Source organism: Pteropus medius, unplaced genomic scaffold (genome assembly GCF_902729225.1).
Source record: "Pteropus medius unplaced genomic scaffold, Ma_sr-lr_union100, whole genome shotgun sequence".
NCBI lineage: Eukaryota > Metazoa > Chordata > Mammalia > Chiroptera > Pteropodidae > Pteropus > Pteropus medius.
This window is the reverse complement of record NW_024354503.1, coordinates 3,071,168-3,095,131: the sequence shown is the minus strand read 5'-3', so window position 1 is coordinate 3,095,131 and position 23,964 is coordinate 3,071,168. Positions and strand designations below refer to the sequence as shown.

Sequence of the window (23,964 nt, the reverse complement as noted above, 5' to 3'; positions counted from 1 at the left end):
GGGGAAGCAGAGCAGAAATTAGAACAGTTACCTTTCTCTAGCTTAGCATTCTTTCAACTACACCACACCATCTCACAGCTTGAAGATCCTATGCAAAGACCTTATACTCACTGCACAGAGGGCCAAGACAACAGGACAAAAAGAGAGCCTCTACAGGGAGTTTTGTGGAGCTACCATTCCTGACAGTCAGTGCTGGCTGCATAGATAAGGCAGCATGTTCTACACATCCAAAAGATGACATATTACAAAGCCACTGTAATGACATGAGAACATACTTGAGGAAAAAAAGACAATTCAAAATTATAGTTTTCTCAATTGTTTAATAAAGGAAGCCTAGAAGGTAACATTAGCCATGTTTGCTAGTGTTGCCAATGGAGAATCTACCGCCCTTAGTCATGTGACTATCATGTATGATTTTTGATTAGTTATTTGGCTTCAAGACAGTCCTTGTGGACTGTATTTTCTAACGGCTCAAAACAGTCACGAACACGTACAATTTTTTTAAAGTTCTGATTACATCTTTAAAAAGAACTCTAGACAACTCTCAACTAGGCTTTGACCTCTCCCCTTTAGCCACCCTCTGTGGATGAAAATGCCAAGCACTCTGCTACAATAGCCTAAGCTGTTTCCCCATTTCTGCCTTAAGTCCTCTTTCTAGTCTGTCTTGCTGCAACTGCTAGAGGCTCCATTGGTGCATTCTGGGATCTGGCCCCACCCTAGCCCGATCTGATCTAAGACTTTCCTCCCCCCTCACTCTAGTTACAGGGTCTCTCGGATGTTTCTCAAAAGACTGGGACCTCCTAGCATTCACACAGCTGGCTGGAGCCATGATGTACCTGCTTAAGTATCATGACCACCCCGTATCTATCTCAACAGCACTTCACACATTTGAATGATTACCCTGAGCGGCAGAATGTTTGACATCCCTGAACTCCAGGCACTAATACCAAGAGCAGTCCTAGTTACAGTGATAACCAGGCCACCCACACAAATTTTCAAATACCCAACGATGGGGATCCGTATTATTGTCCCAGCTCGAGACCTCTGCACTAGAGGGTACCTGCAAGATTAGAACAATCAGTCAGCAAAGTGGCATCCAGTATTTCTGGGCCTGGTACTGGGATATAGACAGATGCCCACTATGGACACTACCTTATTCTGAAGACACGCACAATGCAACATGGGGACAGAGGGTCACCTGACACTGATCCAGGTTTTTATGGGTAGCAGCAGCAGAAATGTGAAAAATAACCACACATCAAGAACTTCACAAAACTATTTATTCAAGAACTCTCCTGGGATATTATGTCCTTTGTTCTGGCACTAGGATGTGCGTAGTGCTTCTATACTTGTATGTGCATGCACACAAGTCACCTACAGACCTTGTTAAAAGGCAGATTCCAATTCACTAGGTCTGAGGTAGGGCCCAAGAGTTTCAAAAACCCCTCAGATGTATCCATCCACTGACTAATATGCTCAACCCAAAACGTCAATGCTTTTGACCCATGTGGTATCTGTTTGGAAGCCAAACCTCGACCAGAACAGAGGGTAAGCTTTCCTTTCTGGCACTGGCTGCTCTAAGCTGGTTAGGAAGTATCCCCACTTCCTCCGGTCCCCAAGACATTTTATGACTCACCTAAAATAACATTTGCTGGAGCTAGGGCTAAAATTGTTACATCTGAACTCCCAAGAGTCTTTTTTCACTGGGCCAGGAGCCCAGGTAGTTTGACCTTAAAATGCTTTTAGGTGAAATGAGCATATGCTCTCCATCTCCTCTGTACAGTATAGTGGCCTCCCACAGCAGCTAACACCCAGCACTGCTTAGAGCTAGATATTCACCAAGAGTTAGTTTTTTCTCAAAGACGTTTATTCCAGTTGTTAATTGTTACTGTAATTACAGAAGTTAAAACAAGTGAGGTTACCCCTGTAAAGGTGAAGACGAATCACAAGCATCAAAATTCAATCACAAATTTTCACTCCATTTACAAGGCAGCAGCCCTGGTCCTATAGTAAAAGACTGAGAAGTGAATGCACATTGATGTTTTAAGTGAAATAAAAAGTATTTGGTAATACATTCCATGATTTCCCCCTTTAACCAAATGGATCTGATCTAACTGGATAAGACTTCATTGTCAGGAAGACAAAATAAATCACATTTACGTAAAAAATTAGACACACCAAATAATCTCTGGGTTTTAAAATATCTACAAAGGCAGCTAACAAATTAGAGGACCATTAACAGCAATGAAAAGGTGGCCTAAGGACAACTGAACTCATTAGTCACAAATGAATAAGTTATTGATTAACATGTGCTCAAAATTTTAACCGAAGACTGAAAATTATGAACTGCTGGCCAAGTATTGTGTCTAATGGTCAGAGAAATGGTGGCTTCTGAACGTCACTGCTTCAGTGACCTGGAAATGCACAGGCAAGAAAGTTCCACTTTCATACCAGAGGGAAGAAAACCGCTAAGTCACATTTCTCATACACCAACACACAGAATTAACCTTTTTCGAACACCATGTGCGGGTACAAGTCTAAGCATTCTACAGTATCAACTGATTTAAACCTCTGAGAGGTATTACTATTATTACTGCCTCTATGATACAGAAGAGGAAACTGAGGCAGATACTAACTTGCTAATTAGTTACTAAACTGAATTAACATGCACTAAAAATTTAAACCCAAGTCTGAAAACTATAAACCAATGGCCAAGTACTGTGCCTTAACAGTTAGAGAAATGGCAATTTGCCTCAAAGACCACCCTTTCCTCTAAACACTGCTATTCAACAGCCTCATAGATTCTCATTTTTATAGGGAAATGGAGTCTGAACAGTTAAACCAAAATTTAATCCCAAGCGTCACACCAAAGCCTGTGATCCATTCACCAGACATTAGTGCTGGTAGAAATCGCTAGTGAAGAACAGTCACTGAATAAAGGGGAGCCTCCTGCAACATGAGAGCACTGCACCCCACCTTTAATCAAGGCTCTAAATTCAAATCCCAACCCAAATCATACCTTCCCCACTAAAATCAGTTTCCACATGATTCCTGCACCACAGCCTATCGACAACGGTGTGGTGAGTACAGGCATCGCTGCGAAGCTCAGGCTTGGATCTGCCAGCAAACACTGGCCTCCAACCAGAGGAAGACGGGGTTGTTACCAGCTATTCCCATCGAAGCTTTAAGTGGCTTGAGGTCCAAGGACTTGAATATGGCCAGGCTCCTTTCACAGAACACACACAGTAATGTACATTTCACTGAAAATATTTTATTGGCCTTTTGGATAGAAACGGGAATTTATTTGCCAGGAAGGATGATCCCATCATACTGAAAAGAGAAGAGATTTTATTTTTTCAGAACAGGAGGCAACAGCAAAGATCGCAGCAATGGCTAATGTTTGAGAATTCAAATCTGATACATGAATTTCGCTGAATCCCATATCCCTTCCAGACTAAACAGGAAACTGGCCAATTTTAACAACTGCTACACTCAGCTCAATTGCACTATAAAAAGGGGGCTTCTATTACAGCCATATTCCTCCCCTTACAGCTATCAGAATTCATGAGAGTAGGGAAAAGGCCTGGTTCTTGGTGTTCTTTTAAACCCCCAACCCTGGAAAGCCCTACTTGCCAAGCTGCTTAAATATTCTTTCTTTAAGGAAGCTACCCACCAAATGATGCTAGATTCTGCATCCCCCAAATCCCAACTCCATTCACCAAACACCTCATTCCACCATTTCACCTGAGATTAATCAGCTTTACCTTCTGCTGGAACCAGCGCATGGCCTCCTCTTTGCTGATTCTGTGTTTGGCCCCAATGCAGCCTGTCCTGCGTTTCTTGTCTGCGATGCTGAAACCTGGCCTACCCAGCACCTGTCCCAGGAATAACCAACAGTCACCTAGCCAGCTCAGAGTCAAGAGCAGACGGACAAGACTCACACATTGCAGAGATCAAATCTTCTAAGAGTGACCTGGTGGCCTAGTGAATTCTGGAGCAAAAGACCCATGATCTCAGTGATGAAAACATTACCAGCAGCCTGGACAACACACCACCATACAATGGGCTTACTTTAGTGGCTGGAACTTGTAGCACCTTCCCACTCCGCCCCACCACATAACTTCCAATGGCAGCCAAGGATTCTCCAGCACTGCTCCCCAATCTTCAAAGCACTTTTATTTTTAAAAATAATACTAAGAAAAATCTTACTACAACACTACTGCATTGTAGAAAACTTCCCAATTCTCATTACTGTTTGGATATTCGGATCTAATGAGGATGCTGCCATCATTCAGGCCTCATACCAATCATTCTGGTTTTTGCTATTTAGTGTCAGAGCTGTACCAAAACATTGCAGTAACGCAAAAAGTCACTTCTACATTGAAAAATCCCCATCCTGAGCAAACCAGCCACATCGACAAACCTGCTTCTGAATCCTCTGGATGGAAGACACATGAAGGAGCTGAGAAAGAACACCCTCGGTGGAGCCAACCCGCATGCCCAATGAGGCACAGCAGTATCTAATTTTCAATTCAGTGGCTGGAACAGTTTCCTTCATCTACCTTTAAGCCATATTGGTGGTTGCTAGAGCCTAGACTAAGCTTCACAATAGCAGTGATCTTGGCTATCTAGTTCAGTGCTGTATCCCTACACATGCCACAAACGAGGCACATCTTCCTTCCTAAGGGGGAGAAGACAAAGGCAGACAACACTCAAAGCTTCAATCCAACATCTGAACATCAAAATAGCACATGAAATAAGAGAGTAACAAATTCCACTCTCCTAACAGATCAAGACTGGAAAAGATTGATCCGTACCACATAGAAGTCCAGGCCGTAGATACCAATGCTTGGGTCATATTTGATCCCCAAATCGATGTGTTCCTGGATCCCAAAACCAAAGTTTCCAGTATCTGAGAAGTTATTTTTTCGTAACTCGTACTCTCGCACCTGAGGAGAAAAATGTAGCAATCACACTCCTTGTCAACTCAACACCCCCCAAAATAACTAGCTTAGCTTGCACCACTCAGCACCCCAGGAGTACAATTCGATGCAATTTGGCCAAGAACAAAATCCCATTTCCAAATCATATCTATACCAAATCACATCTCAACTATGGATTTCATAAAACTTCCCCAACTTTCAAAGGGCAAGGGAAGTCCTTCAGAAGTTCAGACATACAGATGGCCATCAAACACATGAAAAGAAGCTCGACATCACTACTCATCATAGAAAAGCAAACCCAAACCACAAGAACACCTCACACATGTTAGAATGGCTATTATCAAAAAGAAGTAAGTGCTGTCAGGATGTGGAGAAAAGGGAATCTTCATGCACTGTTGATGGGTAATGCAAATTGGTGCAGCTACTATAGAAAACAGGATAAAGGTTCCTCGAAAAAATTAAAAAATAATTTAAAAAATTAAAAAAAATGATCTGGCAATGCCACTTCTGGGTATTTATCCAAAGAAAACAAAAATACTAATTCAAAAAGACATATGCACCCTTATGTTCACTGTATTGCTTACAATAGCTAAGATATGGAAACCACCTATGTCCACTGATAAAGATGATCTTCTGTATGCAATGGAATACTACTACTCAGCCATGAAAAATAAAACCTTGTCATTTGTGCCAACAACGGCATGGACTTTGAGGGCATTATGCTAACTGAAGTGAGTCAGAGAAAGACAAATACTGTATCATTTCACTTATATGTGGACTTTAAGAAACAAAACTTATGATACAGAGAACAGATTGGTGGATGCCAGAAAGGAGTGGGGTTAGGCAAACTGGGGAAGGGGGTCAAGAGTTACAAACTTCCAGTTATAAAATAAAGAAGTCCTGGTGACTATAGTTGATAATTTGTATTGCATATGTGAAAGCTACTGAGTAAATCTTGAAAGTTCTCATTGCAAGAAAATTTTTTTTGTAACTTTGTACAGTGTCAGATGGTAACTAGACTTATTGTGATGATCATTTCCATTTCCTGTATACAAGTATCATTATGTTGTACACCTGAAACTAATACATTATGTTAATGATACCCCCCAAAAAATCAAGGCACCAAAAACAGAACAGTAAGTTTAACTACTGTCACTATAACCACCTACATGTGTTAAGCTGGTGCTTCTTAGCATCACCTCGTGATGGCATCAGCCTTACCTTTAAACCTTTCTCCAAGATTTCTTCTGCCTTGGCCCCACGGACTGTGCAGTGAACGGCAATCTTTTCATTTCTCCTGATGCCAAAGGATCTGACGGTGTATCTAGCTGCAGGCAGGGGGTAACAAGGAGTCAAGTGTTGTCATATTCCCACTGCACTGGCCTATCCTAGGAACATCTCCAGGACCCCAAGGAGACATTAAGTATCTATCCATGCTCTAAGTGGTGGTGTTCTAACCAGTGTCTCCTACATCCATTAATTGGTTTCATCCATTACAAAGAAAACAGATTTCTCAACTTCCAAGTCACTCAGCCATGCTTATGCAATTAAGAGCTAGAAGTCATGTCAGTCTCTGGAAGGGGAAGTTCACAATCAGAATAGGCCCTTAGGAAGAAAGAGATCACTATGTTCTTAAGAAAACATTAGAATAGCAGCTAATATTTGCTAAAACCCATTGTACTCTTATCCCCATTTTATAGATGAGGTTCGGAGAGGTTAACTTGTCTAAGACTGCAGCTGGTAATAAGAGGCAGGATATGAACCCAAGGACTTGCCACATTCCTATCCTACAGCAACATAACTTTAAAACAAAATGTAACAATAGTAATGCATTACACTTGGTATCCAGCATTTGTAAATAAGGAAGCTGAGGTCGAAAGAGGCCAAAGTCAGGCTAAAAAGTGGCAGAGCCAGATTTTGAACTCAGAGGGTCTAGGTACACCTCCCTGTTCTCAATGTAGCCCTACTGCTAATCAGGCCTAATACCACTTACTGCACTCACAACCTTTCCACTCTACCGCAAGCCTTACTTGGAAAATCTTTACTTGGGCTGGTCTTAATCTCTGCTAACAGAACACTTGGTATTCCAACACCACACCCGATCTTAAAAGGAAGATATTTTTTGAGTAGCTCAGGAAGGCAATATTTTCAAGGGGTGCCAACTGTCACTTTCAAAACGGGCACTCAACAGGCCTGACAGCAGGGGAAGTAAGAAATATCCAGGCATATGGAGACATCAGCCCTCCTGGTGCTTACTCACCTTTGGAGAACACAGGGGTCTGGCCTGTGAGCTGCTCCAGGACCTTGGCTGCCCGGGTCAGTCTGTCTCCACTCTCCCCCACACAGATGTTGAGGCAGAGCTTGCGGATGCGAAGCTCCCGCATGGGGTTCTCCTTTTCACCTTGATCCTGCTATAACAGGGAAGGGGAGCGGTCAACACACTCAAATCGCCACAGCTGCGAGCCCAGTAGCGCCCACTATATTTATACATTGTATAATCATTTCTGCTCATCCCAAATCGTATCGAAAGCCCTGAGTTTAATAAGTGTCACTGTTTGTCTGGGAGGCGTCAAGAAAGATAACACGGAATGGTGAACAGAAACTTAGGGTACGTACCGAGTATCAAGGTTAGACACTGAGGATGAGCCCCAAAGGGCTCAACGTGTAGGGTGACAGGGAGCGCCCCATTATAAGGTCAACGGGGGGTGGGGGCGAGAGAAAATAGAATTTAACTGAAGAAACAGGAAACACGTGGTTGTGCCACGTTCCCCAACACATTCCGAAGCAGCTCCGCGGCTGCAGCAGAAGGTTGGCCCCATCCCTAAGCGGAGGTCTCGTCTGAGGTTCCCTAGCACCAGACAAGTCTCAAGTCCCCAGGCTCGGAAACTGGCCCGGACTCCGTGTCCCAGACCCTTTCGTCCGATCCACTCGCCCTCGAGGCTGCCTACGCGCCCATGCTTCTGTGCTCTGCCGGTGGCTGCCCCGAGCCCGCTCGGAGAACGGGAGGGGAGGCGACAGTGTCCATCTCTGCGCCCTCAGCCCGCATGGCTCTGCCAGTTTCCGCACGGCCAGCATCGAGAGCTCCGTGCTCCTCGGGCCGCGGGCGAGGAGGCCTCCGCGGGCTTGGCCGGCTGTGGATGGAGGCGGATGTAAGGAAGCAAACCGAGCCTCAGATACTCACCGCCATCGTGAAAGACAGGAAGAGAGAGTGAAGTTTCCGGCTCAGGGCCTTATGGGTCAAGAGGCGGGTTCTCTTCCCAAGCTAACCAGAGAGATGAGGAAGAGAAAGAGAGGCACGTCTGGCGCGGCGTTACATCGGCTTCCCCCTCGTGGACACCGCCAGCAACTGCAAGAGACTCTGGCTGTCGATCCGGACCTGGGTTTTCCAAAAATAGTTTTTCAACCTCCCTGAACTGGGTTTTACTTGAGCTTCCGGGCCCCACACAGTCTCAGGACCTAGCAGACTCATCTCCGCGATGAGTCTGCCAGAACTACATTAAATAAATTGTGCAAATTATGAAGCAACAAATTTATTTTGTAACAGTGTAAACAAATGGAATTTATACAATTAGAATGGAGTGGTGGCTTGAGTCCTGAGCCATGAAGACAGGCCAGTGTAGTCTGGCTTTGGCTAATAGCTACGTGACCTTGGGCAGGTTACTAATTAGACTTCTTTCAACCTCAATTTTCCTCATCTTTAAAATAGGTACTCCCACGAGATTGTGAAAATTAAATGAGGCAAGTGCTTAGAGCACGTAGTAAGTTCACAATAAATGGTTATTCTTGTTATTAATAGAAACTTACTGTAATCAAGCAACCTCTCTTCCTCCTCAGGGAAAAAAGAAATGTTAGAACGTATACAATCAAGAGAAGATCATCCTGCAGGCACAAAGAGGGCTTGCAGGTTAGTCTGACAGACAAGAAATCCAATCCCAGACAGTAAGAGGGGTCCCTGGTTTACACTAAGTCCTTAGCAGCAGGACCAAGGGAGTGCCAGGATCCAAGTCCCAGGCAGAAGCTATCCTGAGTCAGCCCATTCCTTTAACAGGAACCAATGGGAAGAGGGGAACATACAGGACTTTGGTGGGAAAGGAGCTAAGCCACTTCCTTCTGCTGCCACAATTCTTTTCTCTCATCAGCATAGGGGAGGGAGGCAGAGGCCTCCAGGGCTTTGTTTCATCCGTGGGGACAAAAGGACACTTCTGGGAAGCTGGACTGATGGAGGAGGGCAAAGAGAAAAGGCCTCTCCTTTGAGGCTCCTTCTTCAAGCACCCGCTGGCTCTCCCAGAGTTGGGGCCTCAGCCAGACAGACCTCTACAAGGGGCCGAGCTCAGGCAGAGGCTGTTTCAAAACTTGGAATAAAGAGACAACGGAATGCAATACATGATCCTGGATTTTCTTTTGCTATAAAGCATGTTATTGGTATAATTTGCAAAATCTGAATAAGGTCTGTAGACTTCAGAAATGTACCCGTTACTTTAATGTCTTCATTCTGATTACTCGACCTTGGTTCTACAAGAGAATGTCTTTGGGTTTAAGAGATACATATTCAGTATTTAGGGTAGAGGGGCATCACACCTTAAAAGGAAAAAAAATGTATACATAGAGGGAAAAGGATAAAACAAATATGGTAAATTTAAGATTCAAGGAAATCTGGGTGAAGGATACATGGGATTTTTGCAACTTCTGTCACTCTGAAATTGTCAAAGTTGAGAAAATAACTTGAGGAAAATGTGTCCCGTAGAAAGATAAAACAGCTCATCCTCCAAAGCTCAGTCTCATTCTCTACACACCTCCCCCCAACTTTTCTCCACTGAACTTCCCCGTAATCACTCTCCGTGGATACTCATTCCAGTATTCACACCATGTTGATGAGAATAGGTGATAGCCAATTAACCATGGCTGACAGGTACCAGCTCACTCAACCTTTAACATCCCCGTGGAGGCAGATACTATCATTTTCCTATTTTACAGATGAGCAAACAAAGCACATAGATGTTTAGTAACTTTTATAGACACTATTTAAGTCAGCCAGAGTCCAGTCCCATTCTAGGAGCTGATGAACTAGGCCATGGCCAAAAGCTTCCCAAGGGTTCCCCATTTATACTTTCTCCTCCCTGAGCCCAGCTCTCTGGTTCTTGTACTGGTCAGACCCTCAAAAGGAAGCCGAAGGGGCAAAATTAGCCCCAGCATCCACCTCCCCACTTCCTCTTGCTTGAGATATCCTGCTTGAGACATCCAGGTCAGTAGAAGCAGAGGCAAAAAGACTTGCTGTGCTTTATTGTTGTGCCTCAAACTCATCAGCAAAAAGAAAACCGCAGTAGCAGGGACAAGTTTAGGGCAGTTCAGGCAAGAAGAGCAATTCCAAGGCTTCTCCTTAAGACCCTCTTTCCCAGGTGTGGCTCAGCCTGGGCTGTCCATGGCCTGGAAGGGCCTGAAGTTGCTGTCACCACTCACTTCCTGGCTGTTTTCATGGTCGACTTAGTGACCCTGCCACTAGTCACTGCTTTTTTGTCCACAGCCTTGATGATCCCGACGGCCACCGTCTGCCTCATGTCATGCACAGCAAAGCGACCTAGGACACAGGTCCTAGGGGCATGAGCTAGGACATTTGCAGAGGAGGTCAAGTGAGCCAGGTGATACTTTGGTATCTATTTTGTGGTACTTAGATATCTATCTATAAGTGATATCTATTTCATAGATGAAGAACCGAAGCAAAAAAGTTGAAGGTCACTTAGCTATAATGGTTGAAAACCTGGAAGTCTCATCAGTATTTAAATTCTTAACTACTTAACTGTTCTGCATCCATAAGTAAAGGACGCAGGAAAAGCTTTGCTTTAGGGGCACCCACCACCCTACCATACTAATGTTTGTAGCCTCCAAGCAATTCACATCTTCTCTGTGCCCATCACAACCCATGAGGTGGATCTCATTTACATTTAACTATGATTCTGGCAGTTCCTTCTCCTGGGGGCTCTTCCAGGAGGAGGAAGGGGCAGCCCCAGCAGCCAGGTGCCTTACCAAGGGGTAGGTATTCTGAGAAGCTCTCCACACACACAGGCTTGACCGGAATCATCTGGATAATGGCAGAATCCCCAGATTTCAGGGCTTTGGGGTTGTCTTCCAGCTTCTTGCCTGAGCACCGGTCGATCTTTTCCCTCAACCCTGCAAACTTGCAAGATATATGGGCTGTGTGGCAGTCCAGAACTGGTGAGTAGCCAGCTGCAATGCTGCCAGGATGGTCGAGAATGATCACCTGGAACCCAGGGTGAGACAAGGGATGGGGAGGGCATTAGCTAAGCATCCTCCAAAGGAGGTGGCCCTAACCAGCTAAGGGGTCAGGCACATTGGACATACTTTAAAGTACAGTGAACGTTTGAACATTTCAAGGGTATTCCAAGCTCTGTGCTAAGTGAATCTCGTGCATTCCAATTTCACTTTCACAGCTGGGAGACGGAGTAACCTATCCAAGATTTTATAGCTAGGGAGAGGCAGAGCTAGGTACAGGTGATACTAAAACTCACACACATAGATGTTATTGTATGTACTACTTCTTCCCACCATTTAGAAAAATGGATTATAACAGGAGATACTACCTAGCTTTTTAGGTAGTTCCAGGCCAGCTGTTTACATATCTCTGCCTCATTGAATACTCCCAAGATTGCTATAAGCCTCCACGTGCACAAGAATGTACCAGACAATGCATTAAGAAAGAGCTTCATATTCCAACTCTGGGCCAAGGAAACACCAGAGAGCTTCAATACAGATTCCCTAGTTCCACCCAGATCTATGGAATCAGAACCACTGTGGAGAGGCCTAGGAACCTGAATTTTTGAAACACTTCCCAGGCGATTCTAAATTTGAGAACTACTGCTTTAAGGCATCTGGACCATGTTGTAAAAACTAACAAAGTCAGCAAGGTGCATTGTTTTGTTCAAGGACAAATAGCAAATAAGCTGCAGTCAGGACTCTGACCCAGACTGTCTGACTCTACCTACACTGCTGTCAAGAGCCTGGCATGTACTCAGAGACACCTCCTGAACAACCTAATGACCCATCCTGCTCACAGGATGGTGTGGCCACCCAAGGAAGATGCCCCTAGGTGGGCCTTCTCACCTGGGAGATGAAGCTCCCCACCTTTAAGGGCGGATCGTTCTTGCTCTCCCCTGCTACATTGCCCCTCCTAATGTCCTTCACTGACACGTTCTTCACGTTGAAGCCCACGTTGTCACCAGGCAGGGCCTCGGCCAGGGCCTCATGGTGCATCTCCACAGACTTGACCTCTGTGGTGATGTTGCGAGGGGCAAAGGTTACCACCATGCCTGGCTTGAGGAAGCCAGTTTCCACCCAGCCCACAGGCACAGTGCCGATGCCTGGAGGGACAGGGCAACCAGGGCCATCAGCAGCCAGACTCCAGTGAGTCCCCAACTCCAGGCAGTCCCCACACAGTATATACTTACTGTCAATCTTGTACACATCTTGCAGGGGCAGCCGCAGGGGCTTGTCTAGAGGGGGGGCAGGGGGTTTGACAGAGTCCAGTGCTCCCAGCTGTGTCATGCCTACCACATTCCCTTCCTTCCTGGTGACCTTCCAGCCTCTGAATCAGGGCATCTAGAAAAGCCACCAAATATGCAACCGACTCAGCTCCAAGAGAGCTTGTCCCAGGCACCAGCCTGCACTTAACATGGCACCTCAAGTTACTTCTTTGTGCATTCTGAGCCTCGGCTTTCTTGCCTGTGCAATCACGATATCACCACCTACCTTGTAGGCCTGTGTAAAGACAAAAAAGACTACACACAATCCACTGAGCACAATGCCGACACATGCTAAGTACCCATTAAAATGGTGGCAATTACTCTAAAGCTCACAGGCATTGACCCTGAGTTGAGCCAATATACTTCAGGAAGCAAAGGTTCTGAGACCCTCAATAGGTTCTCTGCCATCTCATTCCATTTTCTCATTACACAAATGGGGAAACTGAGGCTCCTTCCCTTCTCTGGACCGGTTAACATACAACAAAGTTAAATAAGCATCAGGAGTAAGAAAGAAAACAAGACTTAAATACTCTAGTACTCATGCCTTTTGATGACTATGACACTCCCTAACAGAGGTACCCTAAAGAATGTCCTGAAAGGTCTAAAGGTTGTTTCCAAAGGAGCAGACTTGTAAGCAAGGGCAGCATTATTGAGTATAAGACCTAGCGAGGTAACTTTTAGTATGGCAGTGCATCGGATGAATGCCTTTTAAGCAGACATTTATATTAACCCCAGCCAAAGCATATCAGAGACATCATCTTTGCCCTGGAAATACAGGACAGAAGAGGTACAGAAGAAATAAAGGTGGTTGAAGTTAAGGGCCAAGCAGGTGGCCAGAGCAGCAAAGCAACAGGACCAGTCAGCACCTGGGCCTTAGGGTGGGCAGGCTACCAGAATCCTGATGAAGTTCCTTCTTTCTAGCCCTAGGTCCTTGAGCAAATCTCTAGGCTTTGAAATCTCAGCCTGACATCAGTGTCAAGGGAAATACCAGCTCCTACCTCAGAACTATAAATTAAAGGCAGGACCTAGGAGAGGTGCACTGGGGTCACACACAGCACGCTCTCAGAGATTGGTCAGTCTCGGTCCTTGGCAAGACTCTCAGAGGAGAGAGGAAGCAGTGACTGCCATGGGTGAAAGAGCTGGGAACAGGGATCAGGGAAGGCTTTGCTGGATGGGGAAGAAGGCTCCAGTCAAAGAAGCCTTCTCCCATGGGAGAGAAGCAAGGCCATGCAGTACAGAAGCCATACAGAACTCATCTTGCCTCGTGGAGTCAAAAACTGGTGGCCCATACACTCCACGACCACCACTGAGCAGATCGGACTTGCCACCTCACTCTGCTTCCTCTGCGACCATGTCTGACAAACTCGATATGGTGGAGATCGAGAAACTTGATAAGTCGAAATTGAAGAAGACAGAAATGCAAAAGAAAACTCCAGTGTCATCAAAAGAAACGCAAAAGAAAAATCCACCGCCATCAAAAGAAACAATTGAACAGGAGAAGCAAAGAGGCAAATTGTAATGAGGCATGCACCACCAGTGTGCACTGTACATTCCACAAGCATTGCCTTCTGATTTTACTTCTTTTAGCTGTTTAACTTTGTAAGATGCAAAGAGGTTGGATCAAGTTTAAATGATAGTGCTGCCCCCTTTTCACATCCAAGGACTACTGACAACGAAGGCCGCACCTGCCTCTCCCACCTGCCTGTCTGACTGGCAAAGAAGGAAAGAACTTGCATGTTGGTGAAGGCAGAAGCTGAATGGGACAACAGAGAATAAAAACCAAGCTGGCCAAGGTGTCCTGCAGGGTGTAAAACGCAGTTTAATCAGAGTGCCATTTTTTTTGTTGTTCAAATGATTTTAATTATTGGAATGCACAATTTTTTATATGCAAATAAGTTTTAAAACCTAAAAAATAACCCAAAGAACTGGTGGCCCAGAGAAGAAAGCTACCATTTTTATTACTACTCAACTCTCAGAAAGGTATGGGGGTGGGAGGGAGGTATAATTGTTTTTCTTATATAAAAATACATAATTGTTGTTATGTAAACAATTCAAGTTTATAAGAAAAAAAGAAGTATCTTCTCTTTTTACAGAGGGAATAATTGAAGGTTAGAGGTAGGTTGCCCAAGGCCCAAGCCAGAAATTGATAACGAGGCCAACTCTCTACTCAAATACCAGCTGTCTCATCAAGGATGAGCTCTTCCATTAATTTGATGAATTTAGCAACTCATTGGCTTTATGCCAGCTCGGAGGCCTGAATAAGCCTATGAGGTCAGCATCATCCCCATTTAAAAGATGGGGAAACTGAGGTCTCCAATGCCACAGGCATTTTTCTTGAGAGCTAAGTCTAAATTCTAAATCTAGTCCACTGAATATATGCTTTGTTTCTTTTTAGCATCTAGGACACAGTAAGTGCTTAAAAACTTCTCAAAAGGACATGAGAATAAAAGCTCTCTCTCACTAGCTGAAATATATAACACTGGACTAACAGGCATCAAAGCTTTAAGTTTGTGCTCTTATGCCATACAAATATAAAGTAACTCTCTCATACCATGGCCCTTCACCATTCTTTAGATTTTTCTTAGCACTCGCCATCATCCACTATATTATACCCTGCTCCCTCAAAATACTAAGTGCCATGAGCAGAGTTGCATCTTATTCACGGCTGTGCCCTCAGCACCAAGGACAGTGCCTAGTGTGCAACCGTTCAAATATCATTCAAATAAATACTCTGCCAATGGAAATTCGAATCTTTCTAATCAAAGACAATTGGGCAGTATGTGTCAGAAGACTCCAAAATAATGCCTACCTTTTGTTTCATTAGGAATTTATTCTAATTAAATTGAGGACACATGCAAAGATTTATTTACCAAGATGCTTTTATGGCAGTTTTTAATAAAATTGGAAACAATATTCTTAGAAGGAGGTGACCTTGGGCTATTACTTAACTACACTGTGTCCCAGTTTTCTTATATTACATGGGAGTAAAATGCCTTGTTCATACGGTTGTGTATATGTAAAGTGCTTAGTCTGGTGTCTGGCACATAATTTCTCAAATCATTAATCACTATTTTCATTTAATAACAGATATGGCTAAACAAACTACGGTACCTCTGTGAGATGCAATACTAAACACCCATTAACTGTTTGACATGTTTAACGGCAAGGTAGTTTTTATAAAACAAAGTGTTGTAGAATGTTACATATAGTTTGAGTCTTGCCATGACTACCTAGAAAGAACTGCATGAAAATTAAGATATCTATTTGCCATGAGATTGCAGCCTATGCTTTATATCTGCATGAAATGCTCATTGTAAAAATGTTAGACATTATTTTTATAATCAGAAAAAGATAGCTATGCACCTGTGAAGGAAAAGGCTAAGAATCCTCAAGTCAGTTATGGAAAAGGCATGCTTTATGCAAATGTAATGTGACAGCAGTTAGCATCTGAGCACCAACTGTATATATAAATGAATGCCCATGTGGAGTCTCTCATGTTGTTCTCACAACCCCATGAAGTGAGTCTTAAGGCTCAGAGCATTAATATCTCACTTATCTCTTTACTATGGGCAAGGGATGGAGCTGGGGCTTGAAATCAGGTCTGATGCCAGAGCTAGACTTCTTTAGTTGGGAAATACTCATGTAGGAATTTTAAACCCTACTATATTGTGGGATCTGTGAGCACAGTGACTATGTCGTCTGAAACACATTTATATTGCCCCCACACTGCTTAACCCATCGTGAGAGGTAGGACAGCTTAGATGAGGTGAGCATGGGCTAGAATTCTAGACTCTGCCAGTACTTCCTAGAGCTTTCTGCAACGATGGAAATATTCTATAATGGCACTGCCCAGTATGGTAGCCACGTATGGTTGTTGGGCATTTGAAATGTAGCTAATACAACTAAGGAATTGAAATTATTTGCTTTGATTTGATTTGATTTTAATAATTTAAATAGCCACACCCTGGGTGTCACATTGGACAGTGCAGCTCCATGCTTACTCATTGTGTAGCCTTGAGTTACCTCTGTTTGTTCCTCTATGAAATGGGAATCAAATCATGTTTCCTTGGGAATGGGGATCATTCACAGTGACTGGCCCATAAGCACGCTGTAAATCTTGGGGATTATATTCTAGGAGAAGCCCAAAGATTGATTTGAATGAGAAAGTCCCATTTAACGGGCCCTCCCCCAGTTAGCCTTCACCTTGATGCTGGATTCTATCATGTTGTTGCCATGCCGGCCTGAGATGGGCATGAAGGCGACAGCCTCAGAGTTGTAACCGATCTTCTTGATCTAGGCCTTCACTCCTTGCTGATCTCCTCAAAGCGGGCACTACTGTAGGGTGGCTCTGTGATGTCCATCTTGTTGACTGCCATGATGAGCACGCCCAGCATACAGGCCAGCAGTACATGCTCATGGGTCTGCCCATTCTTGGAGATGCCAGCCTCAAACTTGTCTACACCGCTTGCTACAATCAGCACAGCACAGTTGGCCTGGCCCGAGGGTCAGACAGAGTAAGGCCCGGCTTAGATCTTGCCTGGGTTGCCCACTGCCCACCCCCAGGGCAGGGCCAAGGCTACCCTGGTGGCACCTGCGAGGTGCCTGTGATCATGTTCTTGATGAAGTCGCGGTGACCAAGGGCGTCTATGATGGTGACATAGTACTTCTTGGTCTAGAACTTCCACAGGGAGATGTCGATGGTGATGCCACGTTCCCGCTCTGCCTTCAGCTTGTCCAGCACCCAGGCATACTTAAAGGAGCCTTTGCCCATCTGGGCCAGGAGTGGGAGGGAAAATCCCAGGGTCACCCCTACTTCCAAAGCTGCCCATCGGCCAAGATGAAGGTTGAGAGTCAGAGAGACTGTAACAGGGCAGCATATGGAGATGTTTTTGAATTTTTTAAAAATAATAGAATATATTACTTGTATAATTAAGTTTTTCTATTAGAACAAGTTGTAGAGTCAGAATGACCCAGGCTGTTGCTACTTGATGTGATAAAGTTTTAGCCTGGCACACGGTCAGCAAGCCTTCAAGTTAGTAACAGCAGCAAACACGTAAGTAACACTGATCATGTTCCCCGCGCTGTTTTAAGCACTTAACATGGATTTTTTTCATTTAATTCTCACAAGAACTCAATGAAGTTTCATTATATCCATTTTACAGATGAAGTAACAGTGAAATTAACTGACTAGCCCAAGATCACATGGCTAATAAGCAGCAGAGGCAAAATTTAAACTCAAGGCCTAGGACCCTGAAGTTCAAGCTCTTAACCATTATCCTATGTTAAATAGTAGCTATGACTGATAATGACCTCTGGGCCCCTGGGTGAGTTGAACTTCTTTCAGCACTGGTAAAAATGAGGCCACTGAACACATTGGTAGCATATACAGATTACCGCTTTGATCTAGGGTCTACTGTACCACTTGCCATTTTTTCATTTCGTCTCCAATTAGAACACTGCGTCAGGCCTCGAAGGCAGAATGGAGAACAGGACAGACCAGAGACCAGGTGGCTTCCTCAAGAAAACGAATTAAGACATAGGACTAGAACCCGGATATCCTGACTTTGGCTACTATAGAAACTTCTATAAAGTCCATCATAGTTTAGAATATACATGAGATAAGCAGTTCTCAAAGAGTGGTCTGGGGACCCCTGGTGGTTCCTGAGACCCTTTAGAGTTTGGAAGGTCAAAACAATTTTCATAATAATACTAAGACATTATTTGCCTTTTCCCCTCTCATTCTCTCATGAGGGTACGGTGGTATTTTCTAAGAGCTACATGATGTGACTGCAGAAAAGACTGAATGCAGAATCAGATATGAGAATCCAGCTGCCTGCTACTAAGCCAGAAATTAAAGATGTCCGCAAAAATATAAAACAACGCCATCTTGTGAAGATTTTTTTGCTTTTGGAAAATAGTTACTTTTCAAACACACAAAAAAGTGATACTTATGTTAAAATGTAAGGGGCTTACCACTGTTATGTTCAATGAATTAAATACTTTTAAAATCCAGTTTTAATTGTGAATATCAGAAATACAGATAGGTCTAACTTACATAGGCAAAACTCCTTGGGGTCCCTTCAAGAGGGTGAAGGATTCTTGAGACCAGAAAGTTTACGAACCATCACATCAAATCATTTGTTCTTCCATAGCCTTCTTGGTTATGCTTCCACTATATTGGCTCTGGACCAATCAGTCTTTTCTCAGGGTTCTAAAGCTTTCCTTAATAGCCCCTGCCATGTAAGCCCCACCACAACTCTGACTACACCTCAGGAAGCCAAGATTAGGACAATGGGATCAATGTAGCCGAAGGCACAGACTTACGACCTGTTGCCGCAGCAGCTGGTTCCACAGACTAGGTGCATCTTGTCGAGATGCTTCTTCAACTCTCCCCAGAATTTCCCACCGCTTCCCTGCATGCTCCATCCTCATTCTCTTGTGTGGGTTCTTTCTCTACCCATCCAAGGGCTCTGTCCCTCGCCTTTCCCACAGCATGTTCCCAGCTCCCTCCCATGGCCCACTCTTCAACCTGGATTTCTGTCTTGAACTCCAGACTTCAAAAGTCAGCTGGCACCTGGACCTTAGCCCAGAAGGCCCTGTGGAGGCCTCAAATTTCACACATCTAGAGCAGGTTTGCTTGGACCCCAGATCGACTCTGCCATTGGTATTTACTGGCGATCCAATTTCCCAAGCCAAAAACTCTTCTTCTTCTCTTACCCCACTAAGTGCTGTGGACTCCCCTTCTCCACATCCCTGGACTCCAACCTTTATTCCCCATGCCCACTGCTGCCACCATCCTGGCTCACCTGGTCAGCTGCAACAGCCTCCTACCTGGCTTCCCAGCCCTCCAGCTTTAGGCCTTTTGGTCTGTTCTTCCTATGCTGCAGCCAGGGTGCTCTTCCTAAAAGACTTGTCTGATCCCATCACTCCTACATTTGAAATCTTTCAGTGGCTACAGAGAAAGTGACCAGCCTCCCTAGCACAGCATTCAAGGCTTACCTGCCCTGGGCTCCTACAGCACCCAACCCTGTTATGGAGCTTGTCATCGGACATGAGGGTGAGTGACCAGGAGTTCCTCAGGGGCCAGCATGTTATGTTCACCATTGTATCCCCAAAGTTTGTGGTAGATGCATGGTAAATAAATCCTTTCCCCCTTTTTACATATCTGCCTCCTGGGTCGGCCTGAGCATCATGAACCAGATGGATTCATCCCTGTCTCCAGCAGCCAGCACCGAGCCTGACCCAAGGCAAACCTCGAATTTGTCCAGCAAGTGCAGAATGACCACTTACCACCTTCTAGGCTGTGAGCCCAGAGCTCTGTACGTACCTTCTCCTTTATGCTACTACTAACCCTGTCTGGAAACTGAGGAAACTGAGGCTCAGGAGCAGGACCGCTAGTGAGAAAGTAGCAGAACTAGGATTGGAACTCAGGTTGTCTGACCTCAGAATCTTAGCCAGAGCCCGGCTCCGCCTCTCAGTGAATTAACGTCTGAAGAAATGAAGGAAGGAAGGGATGTGACTCCAACCCCAGCCCCATTCATCTCTGTGGCCCCAGGTTCCAGAAATGGGTCGCTGAATGAATATTTAGGATTGGACGTGGGGGGAAGGGCAGGAATTAGAGAGCTGGAGGGGGTATGTCTTCCCTGGGGTTGAGGGTCAGAGCTATTGGACCAGAGTCTGAGGCCAGTACAATGCTGGCCTACTCCAGAGTTCTGGAACAATCCACACATCAGCTCCTGAGGACCAGGCTCTGTGCCTGGAAACCGAGTCTGATACAGGGAAAGGTGGCGGAAAGAACAGGCTCCTGAGGCCAGCAAACCTAACTGGATTAGAATCCTGGCTATGCTACTCTCCTCAATGGGCTCCTTAGCCCCTCTGAGCCTGGGCTTCCATCGACCTTTCCGTGCTGCTAGGATTCAAAGAGAGAAGGCACCCCCCTCCCCATTATAAATCCTGACCATGCTGATACTAGAACCTTAAGAGACTTAAGACAAAGTCGAAACACACGGGGGCGCTCTAACCGCAAACCACAGATTAAAGTGTTCTTACAGCCAGGGCAACTGGGAGTGAGGCAGACAGCTTGGAGGCTGTTAGAACAACACTTTGCTGACTGCACTGATCAATTCTGGTCGTTCCTCTCATGATACAGGCAGTGGTACAGAAATGATTTGTGAGTGGGTGGTGGCTCATGTAGTTAATTTCACCTTCATCTAAGCTTTGTTCTTCACTAATTATTTTGTATCTTGGTGTGTTAACAGAATTTCTTGGCTGTAACTTTTACAAGTTCACAAAAGGTAAAGTGAGGCCCCGGGCATGGCTGTATCTCTCATCCATCCCTGGTCTTTCTCGTGTTTCTGAGAATATCTACAGAGTGTTCTAAAGGAAACTGGTTTTGGGATCCAACAGCCAGGTCTCAAGACCCCCCTGTTCTACCACTTCCTGGCCGTGTGACCTTGGGCAGGTCACTTTACCTCTTTGAGCCTCATTATCTTATCAGTGAGAGAAGAATGATGATAGCTGCTCTCACAGGATTATTGTGAAAATCAGATGGAACTGTTAAAGGGTTTTGCTGTAGGAATATCTACTGTCGTATAGCCTTGACCTATAAAAATATATCAATTAGTGTCTAATAAATGGTTTGTAAGACGCTTGTTATTTCCTGACTCATCTCCCTAGTGGGTCAGAAATTTCCTTTTACCTCTCAAGGTGTTTTCCGATATCTGAGTTTTTAGAAACACTGGACCGGGCTTTTTGCCAACATGAAGTTGATAGTGACCTGATTGTCCTCGAAAGTTCTTCTCTGCACCAGCTCATCATAGTTCTAGAAATTCCACCATTAGCAATGTCTTATGGGCTGCTATAACAAAATATCACAGACTAAGTGGCTTATAAACAATAGAAATTTATTTCTCACAGTTCTGGAGGCTGGAAAACAGATCGGGGTGCCAGCATGGTCAGGTGAGGGTACCTCTTCCGGGCGACTGAATTCCTGTTGTATCCGTACGTGGTGGAGGGGGCAAGGGAGTTCTCACAACCTCTTTTACAGGGGCATAACTCACTCATGAGAGTGGAGCCCTCATGACCTAACCACCCCCCAAAGGTGATTAATCACCTCCTAATACCATTGGGCATTCAGATTTCAACCTATGAATTTTGGAGGAATTTTAGATCACAGCCAGAGATTTTACTACTTTGGGTTCCTCTTTTAAAATATCACCAACTACTTTCTCTTTTTTCTCCCTCCCTGATGGACTCACAGTCATCACCAGCACAGAGGGGCTGGGCACTCCCAGGGGAAGTGGTGGGCAGGACCACCCTGAGGCGCTCTCCCACTGTCCTGACCCCTCCTCCTGCCCTTCTTCCCTTTCCCACCTTCCTCTCTCGTTCTCCACTCCACCTCCCCTCTTCTGCAGGGGTTCAGGGGAAGAACTGGGGCCCAGGCTCAGACCGCAGCTGTGGCACTGCCCAGCTGTGGGACCTTGGGCAAACCACCTGCCTACTCTCTGCCTCAGTTTACTCGCTGAGAGAGTGGGCATCATAACAGACCCTACCTCACTGTTTTCTGTTAAGGATAAAAAGATGACTGGAAAGTGCTTAGCACACACAGAACCCAGAGTGAGGGTTCAGGAAATGTTCTGTTTCCTCCCTTAGTTCTGCCTCTCCTCTCTCCTCTGCCCTCCTTCATCACTCTTGCTTTGCCCCCAGCCCTTCCTCTCCCTACCCCATTTCTCTTCTCTCTCCCATTGTCCTCATTGGCTGTCTTGCTCCCTCTTCTCCCTACTCTTCGTTTTCATCAGCCTGGCCTTGCTCTCCCTCACCTCCTTCAAGGGCTGTCTTTGTCTGGGGTGGAGGAGCGCTTCCTCCCCGTGGTCAGCCGCAGGAAGTGCTGTGACACCAGCAGGTCACTCAGCAGCAACACCACATTGTAGCCCAGGCAGTTCACGATGTGTGGAGGGGTGTTCGGGAGCTAGTCTAAGGAACAACCCAGAGCCTAGGGAACCCGAGTCACAGGGTTCTAGAGGCAGGGGTGTAAGGAAGGGGTGAGTGGGGTGGAGGGAAGGGTGCTAGGGGACCCTGAGCCATGCATGCAGGGCAGCAGCAGGCTTTGGAGCCAGAGAGAACTGAGTATAAATCCTGGCTCCAACTTTTAATGGCTGGGCAATTTGGAGCAAGTTAGTTGCCTTCTCTGAGCCTCATGTGAAATGGCGATAATAATCCCAGCTCATACCCAGGCAAAGCTCAGAGATATTGCAAGTTCAGTTCCAGACCACCGCAATAGAGCGAGTATCGTAATAAAGCGAGTCATAATCTTTTTGCTGATGGAGGGTCTCGCCCTCAATTTGCAAAAAACGGAACACCTGTGATGCACGATAAAACAATAGAATGAGATGTGACTGTATTTCCAGTGCCAGGTACTGTGCTGAGCCCTTTACATGCGTTATTCCATCAAAACGCACCACAAGGCAGTTAATAATATTAATCCTGCTTAACAAATAAGGAAACTGAGGCAAAGAGAAGTTATTTGTCCAAAAAACATACAGATCATAAAGGATGTAGACATGATTTGCCAAGGCATTCTGAGAACACTCCAAGTGATCTATTTCATAAGCTCGTTGGGAAATTAGTGGTATAATTTGCATCTGTTACATATTTTCCCCAATTTAATAGGTAAAAAGGAGAGAGTTGAACAAGATTTCGTTTTACATTTCCATAATTACCAGCAAGTACCAAATGCTTTTATGAAATACAGCAGGTTCTCGAATCACACTATTTCATTTGTAAGGCTGATGAGATGACTTAGAAACTTAACTCTGTTTATATAAATTAGCCTATGATAAAATTGGTTTCATTCTACGTCGTTTCTCATAAAGTCATAGAACTTATCGATGACATTAAGTGAGGATTTACTGTGACAGTTTTCTCTATATTTTTGCATAAATGCTCTGGTCTTATCTTGATTCTTTATCTAGTGGGGATTTGCTGTCTACTACTTTTCTAAGAGAACAGAAGGTTTCATGCTGTAGAGCTGTCTTGTCTAATATGATATCCACTAGCCACATGTGGTCATTTAAATTTAAGTAAAATTTAGAGTGCAGTTCCTCAGCTGCAATAGCTACATTTCAAGTACCCAAGAGTCACATATGGCTGGTAACCACCACGTCGAACAGCGTGGAGGTAGGACACCTCCATCATCACATAACGTTCTACCTGACAGCGCTGCTCCCTGACAAATCAAATCTGGCCCTCTGAAAACTTGAGACTGAGCCAGGGTGACAAGAAACCTGAGTTCTGGTTCCAGCTCTGTCACTGATCGGCTGGGTGGCCTCGGATAAACTATGTCCCTCTGGACCTCGTTCCTTTTTTATAAAATGTGGGCAGAGGTTAGACAAGGTAATGTGTGAATCTCTTTCATCCTCCGACCTTCTGGGATCAATTCTGTGAGCTCTGAATTTAATTTCTAGTCACCTCCACCCCAGTCTCTCAGA

General features: G+C 44.9%; 1 protein-coding gene and 1 pseudogene across 1 annotated transcript; both read right to left on the bottom strand.

The window, feature by feature from the left end:
* Positions 1-1,849: 1,849 nt before the first annotated feature.
* On the bottom strand, positions 1,850-8,270 carry RPL11 (ribosomal protein L11). The gene is made up of 6 exons (XM_039854111.1): positions 8,125-8,270; positions 7,204-7,354; positions 6,165-6,271; positions 4,818-4,949; positions 3,765-3,875; positions 1,850-3,330 (listed from the first exon to the last, which is right to left on the bottom strand). The coding sequence occupies exons 1-6, from the start codon at positions 8,128-8,130 to the stop codon at positions 3,301-3,303; spliced, it is 537 nt and encodes a 178-aa protein (XP_039710045.1). The 5' UTR covers positions 8,131-8,270; the 3' UTR covers positions 1,850-3,300.
* A 1,987-nt stretch (positions 8,271-10,257) lies between these two features.
* On the bottom strand, positions 10,258-17,380 carry LOC120595956 (elongation factor 1-alpha, somatic form-like; annotated as a pseudogene).
* Positions 17,381-23,964: the final 6,584 nt, after the last annotated feature.